An 18950-nucleotide genomic window follows, 5' to 3' on the forward strand; every position below is an offset into this window, starting at 1 on the left:
TATTACCCTTTTGACAATCAGTTGAAATTTAAAAACTAAGAGCATTTAAAAATATAAGGGAAAATAGCATTAGCTATAGACTTATATTCAACTTCAGACGTTAAAATAAATACAAGTGTGTATTAAGAGTAAAATTATGTCAACAGTGTATAAATGAAAACTACCAATGTAATTAATGTTTCTTTTAACATATCCCATCCATTGCTTTCCCTCCAAATGACAACGGTAGCAAAAGAGGAAACAGGAAGACCTGTTTCAGAAACTGAACATACTGGTTTAATTGGCTAAGAAGTCCAAATGCTAATACTCCTAATAATTAGCCATTCCTTTTGTGTTTTGGTGACATATATCCTCATACAATGTATATCAAATGGAATTTTTTGATTCACACCTGACATTTCAAAGTTTCCATTTTTGAATTCTCCTAGTCTTAAGTAAGTAGAACATTGTCTCCTTCGTTTGCTAGGCATAACGTTTTCCCCAACATCTAGTGCTCCATGATGCAAAATATCATTTTGTCGATCTTCTGTTCCAGTATTTACTTTAATTTTTTTAATTATAATTGGGTTTTCAAATACAATCACAAAAACATCTCCTGTTGAAGGTGGTTTCCCCCAAAAGTACTCGTCAACACTACTGTAAGCCTTGCTTGCTTCATAATTTTCAAACACATTCATGTTGGTGTACAGACTTGCAGGGGGGTTATCAGGAATGTCAAATGACTCCTCTTCAAAATCATCATCCTTTAGCTTATTCTCTGTCCCTTTGTATGATGAATAATAGCCCATGTGCTGAAAGAGAGATGGTTTAAAACGGATCACATTTTTCTGAGCCAACAGACCCCGGAAATGAGTCAATAACCAATCACAAGGCATTTCTTGATAAAACATTAATAAAAAATGTGCCAAACGTGGGAGATCATGAGAATGATAGAGTTTACCAATGTAGCCAAGCTTAGAGAATTCAAGAGTTACCCAGTAAGTTCCTTCTAGGGATGCAATGACTTTCTTGATGGCAGTTAAGAAATTTTTTGAACACCGAACATCATCTTCAAGCATTACATAATAGTCAGAAGTATTGGCACAAAAATTAAGCAGAAAAGCATAATCTACGTTTTGCTTTGAACGAAATTTGACTCTATCTTCTGGATCATTGTAGTTTCTTTTAAGGCCATCCAGGATTGGGTAATACTCCTCTGGGGCATGTATAACCATTAATCTTCCTGCAATAATATGGTGCGCAAATTTCTGTGTAATATCCTGGACCATGGCATCACGCCAGGAAGAATTAAAGTCTGCTAGGTGAACCACCACTGAAATTTCCTTCAGTTCTTCGTAACTGGACTGCTCAAAAATTGACTTAATTGTCTCAAGTAAATAGTTTCCTTTTTTTCGCTTTACTGAAGAAAGTCCAATTGTAAGATACCCTGCAAAAAAGATTTCAGAAAGAATACAAATGTGAACTAGAAATACAGAAAAAGAAAAAAGAGAGAAGATATTTATTCCTTAGACTTGCTACTTATTATGTATTAAGTAAATATAGTAAATGACTATGCACAGAACATTTTATGATTAAAGTAATAAGCTAAATATATAAAGGCTGTAAGTGCTTGATACATAATTTATATTTTCTATGAAAAATAAATAGCATCTTAAGCATAATAATATATGAGTCCTATTACTGTGAACATTTATTGATGAAATTGTAAAACGAAATGGTTTTAAGTGTTCTGCAGCTTAATATCCTTATATACGCCCACTAGAGAAGGTAGACAGGTATTTAGATAGCATGCAAGTTCCTTTTAAAAATAAAGTAAATAAAATGCTTTTTCTCTTTTGCAAAAAGAGAAGAGTATTCACAGTTAAGGCTGACAAACTAGTTTCAAATGATACAAAATAAAAATAAGGGTAAGTCTTTCAATCATCTTTAAATTTTTTATACAACACCTCATATATTTTCAGTTTTCTTTTTTTTTTTTTTGCTCTCATTATCTTGTACTAGACTTCATAATTGGACTTCACAATTTTATCCTGAAATGTACTTAGTATATTAATTAGAAAGCAAACAATATTATAAGACACATTCAAAAAACTTTAATGCTACATTGTTCCAAGACACAAGCATCACTTAAAAAAATTTTTGAAACACATTTTATAGTAATGTTGCTTGAATAAATTTTTATTCAGACATTTAAAATCTAAAATTAGGAATTAGATATATTTAGAGAATAAAATAAAACCCTGAGAAAAGACAGCTCTCCTCTGAGAAGGGTTAGAAGTTTTTCTATTGAAATATTTTTTAAAGCTCATACCCATATGAATCAGAATTGAATAACATTTCTAAGCCACTATTTAGAAAATGGGGAAATCTATATACAACAAGATCATTGTTTTAATACAGGCACCTGTATAATGTGGTTTGTATGATACTGAAAAAAGTCCCATTCAAAAAAAGAATTCTTACTAGTTCATCAGAGAGGTTGTGATTTACACATTTCATTTAAATACCTTGGCTTACAACTCAGACTTCTATTGAAACACAATATGTTATCTAGTACCATTAAACTTGAAGCCACCAAACTTCATTAATAATAATAGTCAATGCTTATGAAATACTGTCTACATAAGAGGCAGGAGTTTGGGCATTTTATCTGTAATACATTTCTTAAATGTTCAAAACTCTCTTTTGGGGTAGGTTTGCTATTACCATCATTCTGCTTTACAGATGAGGACACTAGGTCATGGTGAGATGATGTGACTCATGCAAAGTGGTACACTTAGTAGGTGATGTTGTGTCAGGATTCAAACTGTCCCACTCTTTTATCCTCTGTGTTACATTGCTTCTGGTAGAAAGCAGTTGGCATGTGTGCCAATAAACATTGGTAAATTTAGCACAGGAAAGGGAAACCAGTAATGTTCAAGCCAAGGTGGTGTAACAGAGATGAAAAATGAATGGCAGTCTTAGACAATTAGAAAGAAGCCTAAGAACAGTAGACATTTCAAATGGTAGACTGAAAGGAAATGAGATCTAAAGAAATCTAAATTAATTTAACAATTTCCTCAACCTAGAGGCCAATTTTTGTGGTCTCCACATAATTTATTAAGATCATGATAGCGCTGTATTTTATTCTAAGATTCATGGTTTTTGTTTTTGTTTCTTTGAAATGGAGTCTCGCTCTGTCGCCCAGGATGGAACGCAGTTCCACCTCCCAGGTTCAGGCGATTCTGGTGTTTCGGCCTCCTCAGCTTCCCGAGTAGCTGGAATTACAGGTGTACACGACCATGCCCAGCTAATTTTTGTATTTTTAGTAAAGAAAGGGTTTCACTATGTTGGCCAGGCTGGCCTTGAACTCCTGGCCTCAAGTGATTCACTTTCCTTGGCCTCCCAAAGTGCTGGGATTACAGGCATGAGCCACCAAACCCAGCCTAAGATTTATATTTTACGCATTGAAACATTTAAAAATCAGGCTGCATATTGCAATCAATAGCATTATAATTAAAATTGGTAATGCTTATACTTTCTTAGTGGTATGCTAACTAGATAATGGTACTTTTTGTAAGCTATGGTGTCTTAGAAATGTAGTATGTCATTTCTTGGCTCCAAATATATATATATATATTTTTTTTTACCAGATTGTAGTGTGTTCAATAGTTTCCTCCAAAAATTCATGTCTACCTGGAACCTCAGAATGTAATTTTATTAGTAAATTTGATCTTTGCAGATATAATTAGTTAAGGATCTTGAGATGCAATAATTCTGGATTTAGATGTGGACCCTAAAATCAGTAACTTGTGTCTTTACAAAAAGAGGAAAAGACACAGAAAGACAAAGAGAAGACCACTGATGATGGAGGCAGGAATTGGAGTGATGCTGCAAAGCCAAAGAGTACCAGAAGCGAAGCCACCGGAAGCTGAAAGAGGCGAGGATTCTCCCTTAGAACTTTTGGAGGGAGGAAGTGGGGCCCTGCCAGCACCTTGATTTCAACCTCTGGCTTCCAGAACCATGAGAGAATACATTGCTCTTTTTTAAAAGCCAGTCACTTTGTGGTAATTCGTTATGGCAGACCTAGGAAACTAAAACACTGAGTTTCATTAATTAGAAAGTTGCAACAAGTCATAAAACCAAACTGTTAGAGGTTAGAAAACGTAGCAATATGAACATAGCAATTTTTAAAAGTTACCTTCTAAATTTTAAAGTAAATTGATTCTTTTCTAGTCACTCTATAACATCCTACAACAAAATCTCAAAAGACTCACGATTAGGCATTTTATTTAATTTTTTTGTTATTAAGGGTATTGGGTCAGTGAGTATAGTAGTTGACAATTTGTGAAGAAACATTGAAGTTTTCTCCAAATAATTTATTATATGAGTAAAGCCCTTAAGCCTTTTTACTATACATGTGAAACAAATTATTATTATTTTAATGCAAAATATTTTTTGTATTCTTTATTTAAATGTTTAAGGATACTTACGCTTTCTTTGTAAAGGTGTGGCAGCTAGGTAGCGATAGGTGACATTTATGGCTCCTGAGAAATTAGACAAATCCTTAAAAGTATGAACATAGCGTTCTGAATTCAGTTGATGTGTGGATGTTTCCCTTATAAGTTGTTTGTCTCCTTCCTAAATGCCAAGAAAGAGGCAAGAAAAATACCTAAATAATAGATGGTCATGGATTAAATAAAGTTTCTTTTTTACACAATAAATGTATGACTACAATATATAGTATGCAGGGTTATATAAATCTCAATTACTGACATCATAAGCTATAGCTCATCATCACTCACCTCATTTTTTACCTGGAGGTTCTGCTCCAGTAGCTTGCTCGCCTATTTTACTGTATATACAATTACACTTGTTTTTCTACAGGACACATTAATAATGGCAATCTATTAAAAAAAAGAATTGCTACATGAAAACTCCCACTGCCATTATGCTACTTTTCAAATTTTTGACAATCATTTAGGGATCTCAAAATTGACAGTAACCTATTTTATAGTTTAATCTAAGGCTAGTTCCTACCATATTGCCTGATTTACTCTTCTTCAAGCACTCTCAGATAAAAAGATCGCAGTGTCTCCATGATTATAAAACTATAGGAATGATTAGGAAGATGCAGTAGTGGACATAATATTTGCATTTTGGATACTTTATTAAATAAGTCACTTATGTGGCTACTATCTATCTGTTGAGAAGAGCTAGTTATGGGTGATATGGCAGTAATTTTTTTCATATGTCCTAAAGTAACCTCAAATAGGACACATTTGCACCAAATTAAGGTAATGTGTAGAGATCCAAGACTAATATTTCTCATGATAGTTTGTGTGTGTGTGTGTGTGAGAGAGATTCTATTGGATGTAATACCCAATCCTTTCATATTTTAGATCCATTTTATTTATTTGGTGTTGGATTTTGCATGTCATTAAATCTTCAGGAAGGTTTATAGTCAAGAAAACATACTCATATTCAGATTAAAATATGTCCTTTACCTATTAATTGCCCTTCTTTGATATAAGCTAAATGGTAAATTTTAATTATCTAATCATCATTTGATCAAGCCTTTATTGGTCATACACTATTAAGAAAATGACTATTTGTTTGACTCATATGTGATTTACTAGAATTGGCAGAATACGTTTGAGAACAACTTAATTAGAAAGAAATGTTTGTCTCTCTCTCTCTCTCTTTTTTTTTTTTTTTTCCAAAATGTGCACTCTAGTATGTGGTTTTATTCATTTATTTTAATCAATTTTTTTTTGAGATGGAGTCTGGATCTGTTGCCCAGGCTGGAGTGCAGTGGCATGATCTCGACTCACTGCAGCCTCCGCCTCCTGGGTTCAAGCCATTCTCCTGCCTCAGTCTCCCAAGTAGCTGGGATTACAGGCACACACCACAATGCCCAGCTAATTTTAGTATTTTTTAGTAGAGACTACGTTTCGTCATGTTGGCCAGGCTGGTCTCAATCTCCTGACCTCAAGTGATCCACTCACCTCGGCCTCCCAAAGTGCTGGGATTGTAGGTGTGAGCCAGCGCACCTGGCCTTATGTGGATTTATTTTATTCAGTATAGAAAGTCAAGCTAGGCATGTGCTAGCTATTAAGACTGTAGAGAAAGTAAATGGATTAAATAACTTTGGTCCTGCTATTTTTTTTCTGTGGTCAAAATGTTAACTAAAGCCTTGTTCTAAAAAATTAGACAAAGCTCAATATAAGTTTTACAACGAAAACATTCAATACTTCGCATCAATCTCAAGTGCCAGTGAAAAAGATGACTAACTCAAACTTTCAAATCTATGGCCAGACGTGACTATTCTTCGAATGAAAACTGAAAGTAGGGATCTTAACTACAGGCTTCCAATATGGTCCTTACTAAATCAAGATTCATTCTGAATATCTTTTCTGTATATCCAGTTATGTTTATAAATCTAAATTTGGTATTTAATAGTGTATTTCTTTATTTTATACTGCCTCTGATAATTTGGACCAAGAAATACTTTAGTCCTTTATAAAGTTCACAATGTGTAAAAGTGTGACTTTGTGTGGCTTTTACACAATACCGTGGGTAAAAGCCATAAACTTTCAAAGTACTTGAGATTAAACCTTAGATTCTAAATTACTTAGAAATATACTAATTGACTATCCACTGAATTCCGATTATTTTAAGTTCTTTATACATAAATATTTTCATTGGTGTCTACCTGCAAACCTATAAAACATCATTAAAGTTTAAAATAAACAAATTTAGAACTGCCAAAAAGTAACTAGTGACTCAGTTTAGTATCATTAATAGTAATGTAGTGGTGCACATAATTAATAATGCCTGGAAGAAATTTCTATAAAAAGTACAGTACTTACAGCACATTTTACCATTCTGTTCTTAGTTGATGTTACATTCTAAAGTAGGTGCAGGATATTGAATATCTCTTTAAAAATTCTATCCTGAACACATAAAATCTAGAAATTTTGTGTTATAAGATGGAGTGCATTCAGCCTGATTTAAGGACATAACAGAATATAAAAAGAAATGGAACTTATATGAAATCACTTTATTAAATTCTCAAGAACAAGCTTTTTTCACTTTTCAGCATAAATAAATAATGCAACTTTTACCTGAGTCAGCCTTGTTGGCTGCTTTCCAGAGGCATCTACCTGAACAGTCAGGGTCTCCCTGGATACCTTCTTTCTGTAGCTACTATGCTGTAGTATATTTCTCAGTAATAAGACAAGGCTTTATGACAATCATTTTCTGGAAGGGAATGCAATTCAATGAACTAGCTACAGACTAAATATATACCCTTGTGGCTACTTTGAAGATGTTCACAGCCAAGAGGCTAAGTTGATTGGGCATGCAGTGTCTCTTCTACTTAGTTTGCCTTGTAACGGTGTTTGTCTCTTACACTAAGCACAGCTTCCTTTTTCACTTAAAGGCACATATATCTCTAATACATAAGCAAATAAGCTAAACTGCTAATATGCCTAGGGTTTCAGGCCACAAATGGATTTTCTAACAAAAAGAGGAGAATAGAATGTGTTAACTAACTTCAGAGACCTTGCTAGTTCTAACTATCCACCTGATATCTACAAGTTAGAAGTATTATTTCCCAGTGTTTAAAAAGGAAGACAAAAAAGATCTACTAATGTCTGTGCTTAGCAAATTGCATATTTTTATTAGCAAATTGTGATAATCGGGAAGAAAGAAGAAAAATGAGTTCAGATAATTTTATGAAAAAATGAAATAAACACAGGTAAAAGATCAAAAGGGAGATGTGTTAAAAAGAAATTGCATTATATTCTTGGAGGAGGCCAGTTTCCCATGGATATTATTCAATTTTAGAAGAATAATTATAATGCACTTTAATATTAGTCATTGAAAAAGTTTTCAATTTATGGCCTTGAAGCAAAATTCAGCTAAAATGCAATTTGGTTAAAAAACATCAGTCAGTAAATAGTACATTGTTAAATAATAAAAATATTATCATCAAACGCAGAAAAGGGGTGAGTGCTGGAATTTAGCAATCATTTTAACTCATTTTTTCCAACTTTTGTAAGTATTTTAAAATAATAACTTTTAAAAGCTAAGAAGCAATCTGTTTTCTGCACCTGGACTGATTTGCAAATTTGAGTAGATATATTCCTAATACAATCAGAGAAATTTCATTGAGAAAGTAGCTTTAGTGGAAGAGCTGCTTCATTAAATCATACTATCTACATTTGATGGCTAGGACCAATGTTTAGATAGCACTGTAAAAATTTGCAAAACAGGAAAATAGCATTTTAGTTTCTAATTGACATATACTCTACTACTTCTTACTCATTTTACAGTGAATTTAAACAGGTTCTATTTCAAAAGACACAAGGGCGTTTTGCACATTCAATGGTCCTTTGGGTTTGTTGAAAGTGAAAGATTAAAATTGCACTGGAAACTGCCTTTTAAATTCAATGAGTCATTGAACATAGCAAGCCTCCAACCAATAACATGTGTTTGATTTACAAGATTTTATTTACTTCTACCTGTAGACACAGAATCAAAAATATATTTTTATTATAAAATTGAATCATTAATCAAGAGAATCTCTAGTGAACTTGTGATCTTTCATTATCTTAAGAAAAAAATAGCAAGAACACATAGGCCTTGTTCTGTTGTCCTTATTATATCTCATATAACTAATAGGTTTTAAAAATATTCAAAAAAGTATAACGTTAGTATGTTTCTCCTATTTGCTAAGTTTGCCTAAATGATGCCTACTCAAATCCTGTTTAATCTTTAGTGATTTCAACCATTGTGCATCGAATGTGTAGAGAAACACGAAGGGTCCACAACATCAGAACCGCTATTTGAAGACAAAAAGCCTAGGCAAAGTCAAAATCTAGGATTCTGGCACAATTTCACCATCAAAGAACAGAGCTAAAGGATGCAAGATGTTTTACAGAGGACTTCTTAGGAATATCTGTACCAACCAAAAAATATGGTTGGATCATAGGATATAGCATAGTATCTGGCAAACAATAGTTAATAAATCATCTAAAGTTTTTTTTTTTTTTGGAAATACTCTGTCTCTTTTAAGACACTAATTTAAACTCTCAGCATTTTTGCATGTGAAAATCACTTTTTAGTTCCTGTTAGTTGTAAAGGTTTTGATTTCTGAAATATGTAAACTGTAATCAGGTTTTGATTTTCTGAAATCTATAAATATTAATAATAACATACAAATTAGGACAGATATTTTAGGCTCCATTAAGATAGAAAAAGTGAATAGCAATAATGTCTATATTAATCTTATCAGACATGAAATGATGTGACAATAACAATAAGAAAAAAGTCAAAACTAGCACATTAATTTTTCATAATTAGTCAGAATAAGCCCTTTTGCATATTGTCATATTTTCCCTAAAAAAACATATTCATATGTAATCACCTACCAATATTTGGCATCTCATTCTAACTACTGAATAATTTACACATCAATATCTTTATCTCTTGAGATCTTTTCAGTGGGTATAAATATAAAACAGAGTGGCCATCTAGGTCTATTCAAAATCCAAATAAGATATTACACATTGTAATAAAATATTACTTATACAAATAGCACAATTAAAAAGCATTGTTAATTAGACAATGGAATTTTGAAAATTTCAGTGATAACATAGAAAAGTAGAGGAAGCAAGGAGTAATACTTTCTAAGCAGATTTTGTTCATTCTATACATTTCAAATGGAAAACCCAAAATCTTAATGGTTCCACATAATATTAATTCTGCATAGTGATGATAGCTAACTTATTTGTAATTATATGTACACACTTGGAGCACAAACTAAACAGCATTAAAAATATTGGAAAATAATTCAATACAAGTGTAATGTTGATGTATGGTTAATATAAAAAATAGACAATATACATGTTATAATTTTGCTCAAACTAAGTCTTCTCCAATAGCTTGAGACTGAAGTTAGGTTACAGTGGGACTATTTCTTGTTTGACTTATGCCTTATTTTGAAGAAAAGACAATTAACCTCCAAAACTTACCAGAACATAGCTATCTTCAATGTACAAGTTCATAAAAAGGAGAAAAATGACAAGAACTCCCAAGAATGACACTGTAGAACGTTTTCGCAGGCATCTCATTTTATCAAGTATTTCAAAAATATGTTTCATTTGATGAAATTTAAACATTCTTTTCTGTGGAAAAGAGGCACAGAATTACTAGCAGTTGGTTTTGGATGAAAATATTTCTTTATCAGATATATAAAAGTCAGGTCCTTGTAAAATCTTATCTTTCAAATGTTTGAATTAAAATTCTGTTCCCAATTTCAAACATAAGTTTGGCACAGATCATTAATTAATATGTAAACATAAGATCAATGCAGTGGTTTATATTAATGTGAGTAAATAAAAATTAAAAGCAAGCCTCATAGTTACTGATGAAAAAAAGATGAACTTTGGTCATAACAATGTAAAAAAACAGGCCTCTGATGAGAAACAGTACAAAAGCCCAATAGAAAAACAGTCAAGTCCACTGTCATCAGTGAGGTATAACTGTAAGGTAATATTTACCTCTCCTATTGTAGCATAATGAAAATGAAAAAAAGCAGAATTATGGACCTAATACTAATCTCAGAATAGATGTCAACTGAAAATATTTAACTGGGAATCTGGGTGGAGTAAAGAAAAGTGACAAAGAAGTTAAGGTTGTGGGGTAAATCCAAACATATGTTTGAAAGCTTCTGGGTTACAATTGCTTTGCTTATTTTTCCAATAATTCTTGTTAAATCAGGGCGAATCCTGTGGTATTATATTAACATTTCCTTGATATCTACTAATTAGTAGTTTAGCTGTTTGAAATAATTCATGTACTACACAAAGGCAAAATGAGAGTCAGAACGATTTGTGAAAACCTAATTTAAAAAATTTTACTCTTTTCTATTTTGTATTATTTTCCAACCAAAAATTCCTTTACATTATTCACCGTTTTATAAAAAAGTATAAACATATCTGAAGTGCTCGACGAACTAGAAAAATCACAATTTGTCTAAAATCAGCACATTGATAACCTGAAAATAGAGCCACTTAGAGTTGTGTAATGAATCTCCTTGGGTTTATCTTTATGAAGAAGTATTTATGTGTAAGGAAGACTTTAGAAAGTGAAAAATGTTTGTCCCCTATAATCTTAGAACTATGCCTAGAACATAGCTGGCAAATCTTCTCTTCAATGAATTAATGCAAGGGAGAATTCATGGGTCCTTATAAATTATAGTAAAAATATTAAAAATTAGAAGAAAGTCTTAATATATGTGAAGAACAAAATAATTCTAAAAAATAAAGAATTATGAAAATGTTATACCTATTACTGTCCATTTTCTTTGATCATATTTTTCTTAAGGGTTATTTTTCTTATTAATTTGTAGAAATTGTAAAGATATATATAAATATGCAAACATAGATGCACATAAATGTATATCCTGAGGATTTGGGTGATATATAACATTTCAAATAGTATGAGAACTGGTAAATAATGCTTTGGAGGCAATATCATAGTTCTGTTATGGGATCTTCAGAGTGTTGCTTTTCTGATCAGAAACCTCTGTGGCTGGTGGCATCCTGCCAAAGTTATCGTCCTCTATCCAGGAAGAATGAGGTATCCAGACAAGTGGAGGGTGAGCACGATGAAGAGGAGCTTTATTGAGTGTTAGAACCGCTCAGATGAGACCCGCAGTGGGTAGGTCCTCTCTGTCAACAGGTCAACCTGTCAAGTGTTTAGCACTTAGTAGAGAGGGTAGTTCCTCTCTGTTTCTGGTTGATCCATCCTCTTCTCAGCAGACAAGGTAGCCCTTCTCTGCAGGTGACCACCCCATCATCTCTCCATCCTCTCTGCTCTGGCTGAACCTGGGGCTTTTATGGGCCTCAGAGGGGAGGAAGCACATGTCAACTGATCCATGGACAACCATGGGTGGGTCCAGAAAAGGCACCACAAGTTCCCAGTCTGGTCTGCAGGACTGGCAGTCTGGCCGCCAGGCTTCAGGCCTTTACTGGCCTGAAGGTGGGGCTTCACTGGGGACCCACCCTGTTTCCCCTCCAGAAGTCTGTCTGCCTCCCAGTACTGTCCATAGCCTCCAGGCTGCTCACACCAATGGGCACCTGCAGGTCAGTGACAAGACACCCTCAGCACCCTCCTTGGTTATCCTTTCTACACTCATGGATGCCCAAAGCCTGGAGGGTGCTGAGATGACAAGTGGCTGGCATGTCAACACTGCCCAGAGCTGACATTACAGGCATGAGTCTGAGATGTTGCGCCTTGGGGGAACTCAGTTTCTAGGCATGGTGGCTCATGCCTCAAATCCCAGCTTTTAAGGGGGCAGAGGTAAGAAGATAGCTTGAGCCTAGGAGTATGAGACCTGCCCGGGCAATATAGTGAGACCCCATTCTCCACAAAAAGGAAAAATTTTACTTCACAGTTTCCAGGTGAGATTTCATCAGAGCAGGTCCTGGAAGTTTCCACCATCCTGATGACAATATGGCAGGGGTGGTGACCACCAAGACATCTTCAGAAGTGGCCCTACCTTTTCAAAGAGCAGACAAAGGCACCACCAGCCACATACATTTCTGGCCAGAAAAGCAATACCCCAAAGATCCTGTAACATTTTGGGGGCTCATCCAGGGTCTGCGGAAAGGTAAATAAAAGTGGATCTGCTTTTACTGTCCTTTTTTTGGAGTCTCTAAATTCCACAACAGTCAAAATGAAAGAAAAATATTGGACCTTTGTCAGTCAGTTAAAAGCGACTAGGACAGCTACCAGGACTCAAGACATGGAGAACAGACTTTCTGGGGAGGACATTGTCAATCCTCCATCACCCTCAGGTGTTGAGAATGTTGGCTTTGTTTCAATCCAGTTTCTTTTCATGAATATCTAGCTGTCACATAGGACTGAAAGAAAATCTTGGCGCAACTGAGGGTATCTGACCAAGGCTACATCTTGTGTTATCCAAAGGCCTCTGGACTAACTCCAGTCTCCGAGTGCCCATTAGGGTGTTGGCACTTGGACCTCAGTTTTTCCTATCATTCTTTCTTGCTTTCTTTTGTGGTTGTCAAGGTTCCCATCTCTTCTTTATATACAATGTTAAATGTTAAAGATGTTGTTGCAAACCAGAGATATTACTGGGTAGAATGTGGAATTGGCTTAGTCATCAAAAGTATAAAATGGAAAGTTAAGAACACCACAGACAAAGCAAACTGTGCATTGGCATCTGCACATAAATTTGTGGCAAACATGTTTTTGCCATTTCCTTTGTTGTCAACTTAGTGTCAAGCACCTTGAAGTATCAAACAGAAACATGGCCTCAGGAAGAAATCTGTTCTGTGAATGTGAGGGCAAATGGTCCAAGGTCCCATATGTGCAGGCCTTCTTTGCCTTGCAGGGCAATTCGGACCTTTGTTAAGATTGTAGGATTAATTAAGCCCTCCTAGTGGACATCTCAGGAGAGGCTGCAAGAGAAAGTCCCAGGGAAATAGGGAAGCAAACCCCAGAGGTGCCTCCAGCAGGGGAATTAACCTCCTTTGCTCTTTCCTATGCGGGTTCTCTCTTAAGCTTGCCCCAGTCTAAAAATCTTTGTTTTAGGCAGGTCCCAGTCTCAACTGCTCCAATAACAGATGCCTGGTGAATATGGCACCATTAAGGTCCAGGTTCCCTTTTCAAATTAAAGGGGGTCTTGGCAAGTTTCCAGATGGTCCTGACAGGTATATAGAGGCTTTCTAGAACTTAAACTAAGTGTTTGAGCTCTCCTGGAAGGATTCATATTACTTTTGAGTCAAACCCTGACCACCACTGAAAAGCAGGGAATCCTGCAAGTGGCAGAGAAGTTTGGAAATGAACTTTATATCTTATACAGGGCCACGGATGGGCAGGAGTTGGAAGAATGGCAGTACCATTGGTGGACCAGTTGGAAGAATGACAGTACCATTGGAGGACCAGTTGGAAGAATGGCAGTACCACTGGAGGGCCCAAAATGAGCCCCCAGTGATAAAATGAGAGAAAGGAGGAGGAAACACTTTTAGGTTTGCACACTAGAAGGCTTACAAGGGACTGGGTCCAGCCTCTCAATAGAACTGAGCGATCCATGGTAGACCAGGGATTTGATGGGAGTCACACATTTGATGGGAGTTCATCAGGGGGCTGGAGGGGCATTGGTGAAGTGTGATTCTCCATCTCCTGATTTGATTAAGGGACAGCTGGTTCTAGGGGATGGGTTAATCACACAGGTGGCCCCTGATGTCAGGAGGGGGCTGCAGAAATGGGCTGTGGGACCAGATGGTACTTTGGAGGGCCTGCTGGGAGTGGCCACTTCAGTATTTCACAGTGGGAACCATGAGGAAATCCAGAAAAGAGAGGGGAGATACAGTAAAAAGACAGAGGCTTCCAGTAACCACCTTGTGGACTCATGGACCCCAGAGTCCCCAAGATGCATTTGTTGATTGCTGCAAATGTGGTAGGAGGGACTGTCTAGACAGCAGGAGGAGGCCAGGTAGTGGGGGCAGGCATCCCTGAGCCTGTGTAGATGGTGGCATGGGGTCCTTTCTGGGTCCCCAAAGGTGCAGACTGCAGAGAAGTCTGGATTCTGCATCTGGGAGGGCAGCTGCAGTGGCTCCTAGGGAAGGCGAGGCTCCTGCCCAAGCAGTGGCATGGGAAGTCCGGGTCAGCCTCCCTGCTGCAGCTGGCATCTTGGCAGCAGTCACTCTTGATGGGCCATTGCTACCATTAGTTCTGTCTGCAATAATGTGAAATAGAATAAAACAACAACAAAACCCCAGGATATAATTCTCAAGAGTTGACAAAGAAATACAGAAGTCCTTAGAGAATAATGATGGTCTTCTAAATTCTAACATCCAAATCCTGCAAATTGTAATCCTCCCAAATCCATTCACAATACAGAAGAGAAATTAACTTTCCATGGTGTATACCCCCAGAGTAACTATGACACAGACAATTAGCACAAACTTTAACTTTCATTTAACTGAGAACATTTACACCCAGGGTCATCAGAATAGGTGGAGAAGCCCAAACCAGAGCAAACAAAACCATAAAAAAGTAGTAGGCCAAACAGTTCCTGAAGCTTATAGAGTGTTGGAGACAGTTTGTGTGTCCATAAGCCAAGTTTGTGTGTCCATCAGCCAGCAGGATAGACCTGGACATTAAAAAGAATACTCAGAGGCCAGTTGTGGTGCCTCACGCCTGTAACCTCAAAACTTTGGAAGGCTGAGGCAGGAGGAAAGCTTGAGCCCAGGACATTGAAACCACCATGGGCAACATAGTGAGACCCGGTCTTTACAAAATATAAGAAAACTAGCCAGCTCTGGTGGTGCACACCTGTAGTGCCAGCTACTTGGGTGACTGAGGCAGGAGCATTGCTTGAGCCTGGGAGGTCAAGCCTGCATGCAGTAAGCTGTAATTGTGCCACTGCACTCCAGCCTAGGCAACAGAGTAACACTCTGTTTCAAAACAAACAACAACAAAAAGAATACTCAGAAGCATATTACCTTAGTATTTGGGCCAATAATCTCTAAGCTTGTTCTAAAGAAAGCTTAACAATAAGCATCAATAGCATCAAATAATTTTACATAACTTAACTCCATACTAGTACAAAGTACAACACTCTTTAAACACATAGGACAATGTCTAGAACTTAAGAACATAATTACAATATCCAGGATCCAGCAAAAATTACCATTTAAATCAAGGACAATATAGTCTATAATTAGGTTGAAACTAATCATAGAGAAAAACAATCAAGACATGATTGAGATGATAGAATTAAAAGAAAAAGGATGTTAAAAAGACTATCATAAATATGTCCCATAGGTGCAAAGTAGAAGAACAATGATAATTTTAAGGACAGAAATGAAATATTTCAAAAAAAACAAAAACAGAATTTCTAGAGATGAAAAATATGTGCGAAATGCAAATACACTGGCTAGTAGATAAGGAATAGCAGGAGAAAAGATGAGCCACTGAAGATACAACAGTAGAAATAATACAAATTAAGCACAGAGAGAGGGACAAACATCCAGCTAAACTGCTGTCTAAATTTTGAGTCACAGGAAAAGTGAGATCAAAAATGTTGTAAGGCATTAAATTTCAGAGTGTTTTCTTTGGCAACATTAGATAACTAACTGATACAGCTATCTACAGGAAACTCATTTTAATGATAAAGACAAAAATGAGTTAATAATAAAGGGAAGGATAGGGATAAATATTAATCAAAGGAAAGCTGGACCAGATATATTAATATCATATAAAGTAAACATTTAGTAATTGATGAATATTAATTTTTTGAAGGAAGCATAAATGTACATGCACTACATAAGAGTTTCAAAATACCTGAAGCAAAACTGACATAAGGGAAAGGAGAAAAAAGGGAATAAATAAAGGAGGAAGAAAGGAAAGAAAGAGAATAAATAAAGTCACTCATTTTCAATAAATGAATATTGAAGTCCCCTATTTCAATATTCATCCCTCAGTAATTGACTGAATATGCAAATACAAAACCAGTAAATATCAAAGATATTTAAAACACTATCAAATAAGTTAATCTACTTGGGATTTATGAAACACTCCACCAAACAATAGCAGTCTATAAATCTGTTTTCATGCTGCTGATAAAGATATACACAAGAGAGTGCAATTTACAAAAGAAAGAGGTTTAATGGACTTACAGTTCCACATGGCTGGGAGGCCTCACAATCATGGTGAAAGGCAAGAAGGAGCAAGTCACATATTACATGGATGGCAAAGAGAGAGATTTTGCAGGGGAACTCCTCTTTATAAAATCATCAGATATTGTGAGACTTATTCACTATTAAGAGAACAGCACAAGAAAGACCTGCCCTTGTGATTCAATTACCTTCCCCTTGGCCCTTGCCTTGATATGCAGGAATTGTGGGAGTTACAATTCAAGATGAGATTTGGGTGGGGAACCAGCCAAACCATATCATTCCACCTCCTAAATCTCATGTCCTCACATTCCAAAAAAGTTTGCCTTCCCAACAGTCCCTCAAAGTATAAACTCATTTCAGCTTTACCTCAAAAGTCCACGAAAGTCTCGTTCTGAGACAAGGCAAGTACTTTCAGCCTATGAGACTGTAAAATCAAACCAAGTTAATTACTGCCTAGATACAATGGAGGTACAGGCATTGGGTAAATACAGCCATTCCAAATGGAAGAAATTGGCCAAAACAAAGGGGGCACAGGCCCTATGCATGTCCAAAATCCAGCAAGACAGTCACATCTTAAGGCTCTGAAATTATCTCCTTTGACTCAAGGTCTCACATCCAGGTTGTGCTGATGCAAAAGGTTGGTTCTCATGGTCTTGGGTGGTCTTGGGTAGCTCTGCCCCAATGGCTTTGCAAGGTACAGCCTCCCTCCTGGCTGCCATCATGGGTTGGCATAAAGTGTCTGTGGCTTTTCCAGGTGCACAGTGCAAGCTGTCAGTGGATCTACCATTCTGGGGTCTGGAGGATCGTGGCCCTCTTCTCACAGCACCACTACATGGTGCCCCAGTAAGGACTCAGTGTATGGGCTCTGACCCCACATTTCACTTCTGCACTGCCCTAGTGGAGGTTCTCTATGAGGGCCCCACCCCTGCAGCAAACTTCTGCCTGGACATCCAGGCGTTTCCATACATCCTCTGAAATCTGTGCAGAGGTTCCCAAACCCCGATTCTTTACTACTGTGCACTGTCAGGCTCAATACCACATGGAAGCTGCCAAGGCTTGGGGCTTGCACCCTCTGAAGCCATGGCCCAAACTCTATGTTGGTCCCTTTCAGCCATGGCTGGAGCAACAGGGATTCAGGGCACCTAGTTCCTAGACTGCACACAGCACTGGGAATCTGGGTTTCACCTATGAAACCATTTTTTTCCTCCTGGGCCTCCAGGCCTGTGATGGAAGGGGCTGCCATGAAGACCTCTGACTTGACCTGGAGACATTTTCTCCATTGTCTTGGGGATTAAATTCGGCTCCTCATTACTTATGCAAATTTCTGCAGCCAGCTTGAATTTCTCTCTAGAAAATGGGATTTTGTTTCCTATCGCATTGTCAGGCTGCAAATTTTCTGAACTTTTATGCTTTGCTTCCCTTATAAAACTGAATGCCTTTAACAGCACACAAGTCACCTCTTGAATGCCTTGCTGCTTAGAAATTTCTTCTACTAGATACACTAAATCATCTCTCTTAAGTTCAAAGTTCCATAAATCTCTAGAGAAGGGACAAAATACTGCTGGTCTCTTTCCTAAAACATAACAAGAGTCACTTTTGCTCCAGTTCCCAACAAGTTCTTCTTTTCAAATGCACATAGAAAATTTATACACACACATACACACACACACACACAATGGAGTACTATTTAGCCATAAAATAGAAGGAAATCCTGTCATTTGCAGCAACACGGATGAATCCTGTCATTTGCAGCAACACGGATGAATGCACGGAGTGCATTATGTTAAGTGAAATAAGCCAGGCACACAAAAACAAAGACTGCATGATCTAACTTATTTGTGAAATCTAAAAAAGTTGAACTCGTAAAAGCAGAAAGTAGAATAGTGATTACCAGAGGCTGGGAGGAGAGATGGAAGCTGGGTTAGTAAGAGGCACAGTTAGAATTAGACAGTAAGTGTAAGTTATTGCAGTCTATTACACATTAGGGTGACTACAGCTAATAACAATGCAGTGTATATATCAAGATATCCTGAAGCAAAGATTTAGAATGTTATCATCAAAAAAATTGTTTAAGGTGACAGATACGCTAATTACCTTAATGTGATCATTGTACAAGGTATACACAATCATTGAAATATCACACTGTACCACAGAAATATGTAAAATTGTGTCAATTATAAATATAAATAATTGTAAAAGAAATTAGAAAAAAAAGGGCAAACTATCTCCAAAGTAAGCTACAGAAGAGCAAAT

General features: G+C 36.5%; 1 protein-coding gene across 5 annotated transcripts in view; it reads right to left on the minus strand.

Annotated features, from left to right (window-relative positions):
- Nucleotides 1–253: 253 nt before the first annotated feature.
- The window catches only part of MGAT4C (MGAT4 family, member C), an 82294-nt gene continuing 63597 nt past the window's right edge, over nt 254–18950 (minus strand). For all 5 annotated transcript variants that reach the window (XM_011971393.1, XM_011971395.1, XM_011971392.1 and 2 more), the window contains 3 exons: nt 10020–10172; nt 4473–4620; nt 254–1426 (listed from right to left, as the gene is read on the minus strand). In XM_011971393.1, coding sequence (XP_011826783.1) covers nt 285–1426; nt 4473–4620; nt 10020–10166 — 1437 coding nt within the window. In that variant the 5' untranslated portion in view covers nt 10167–10172 and the 3' untranslated portion in view covers nt 254–284. The remainder of the gene's footprint in view (nt 1427–4472; nt 4621–10019; nt 10173–18950) is intronic.

The sequence above is a fragment of the Mandrillus leucophaeus genome, unplaced genomic scaffold (assembly GCF_000951045.1).
Source record: "Mandrillus leucophaeus isolate KB7577 unplaced genomic scaffold, Mleu.le_1.0 Scaffold1219, whole genome shotgun sequence".
Lineage (NCBI taxonomy): Eukaryota > Metazoa > Chordata > Mammalia > Primates > Cercopithecidae > Mandrillus > Mandrillus leucophaeus.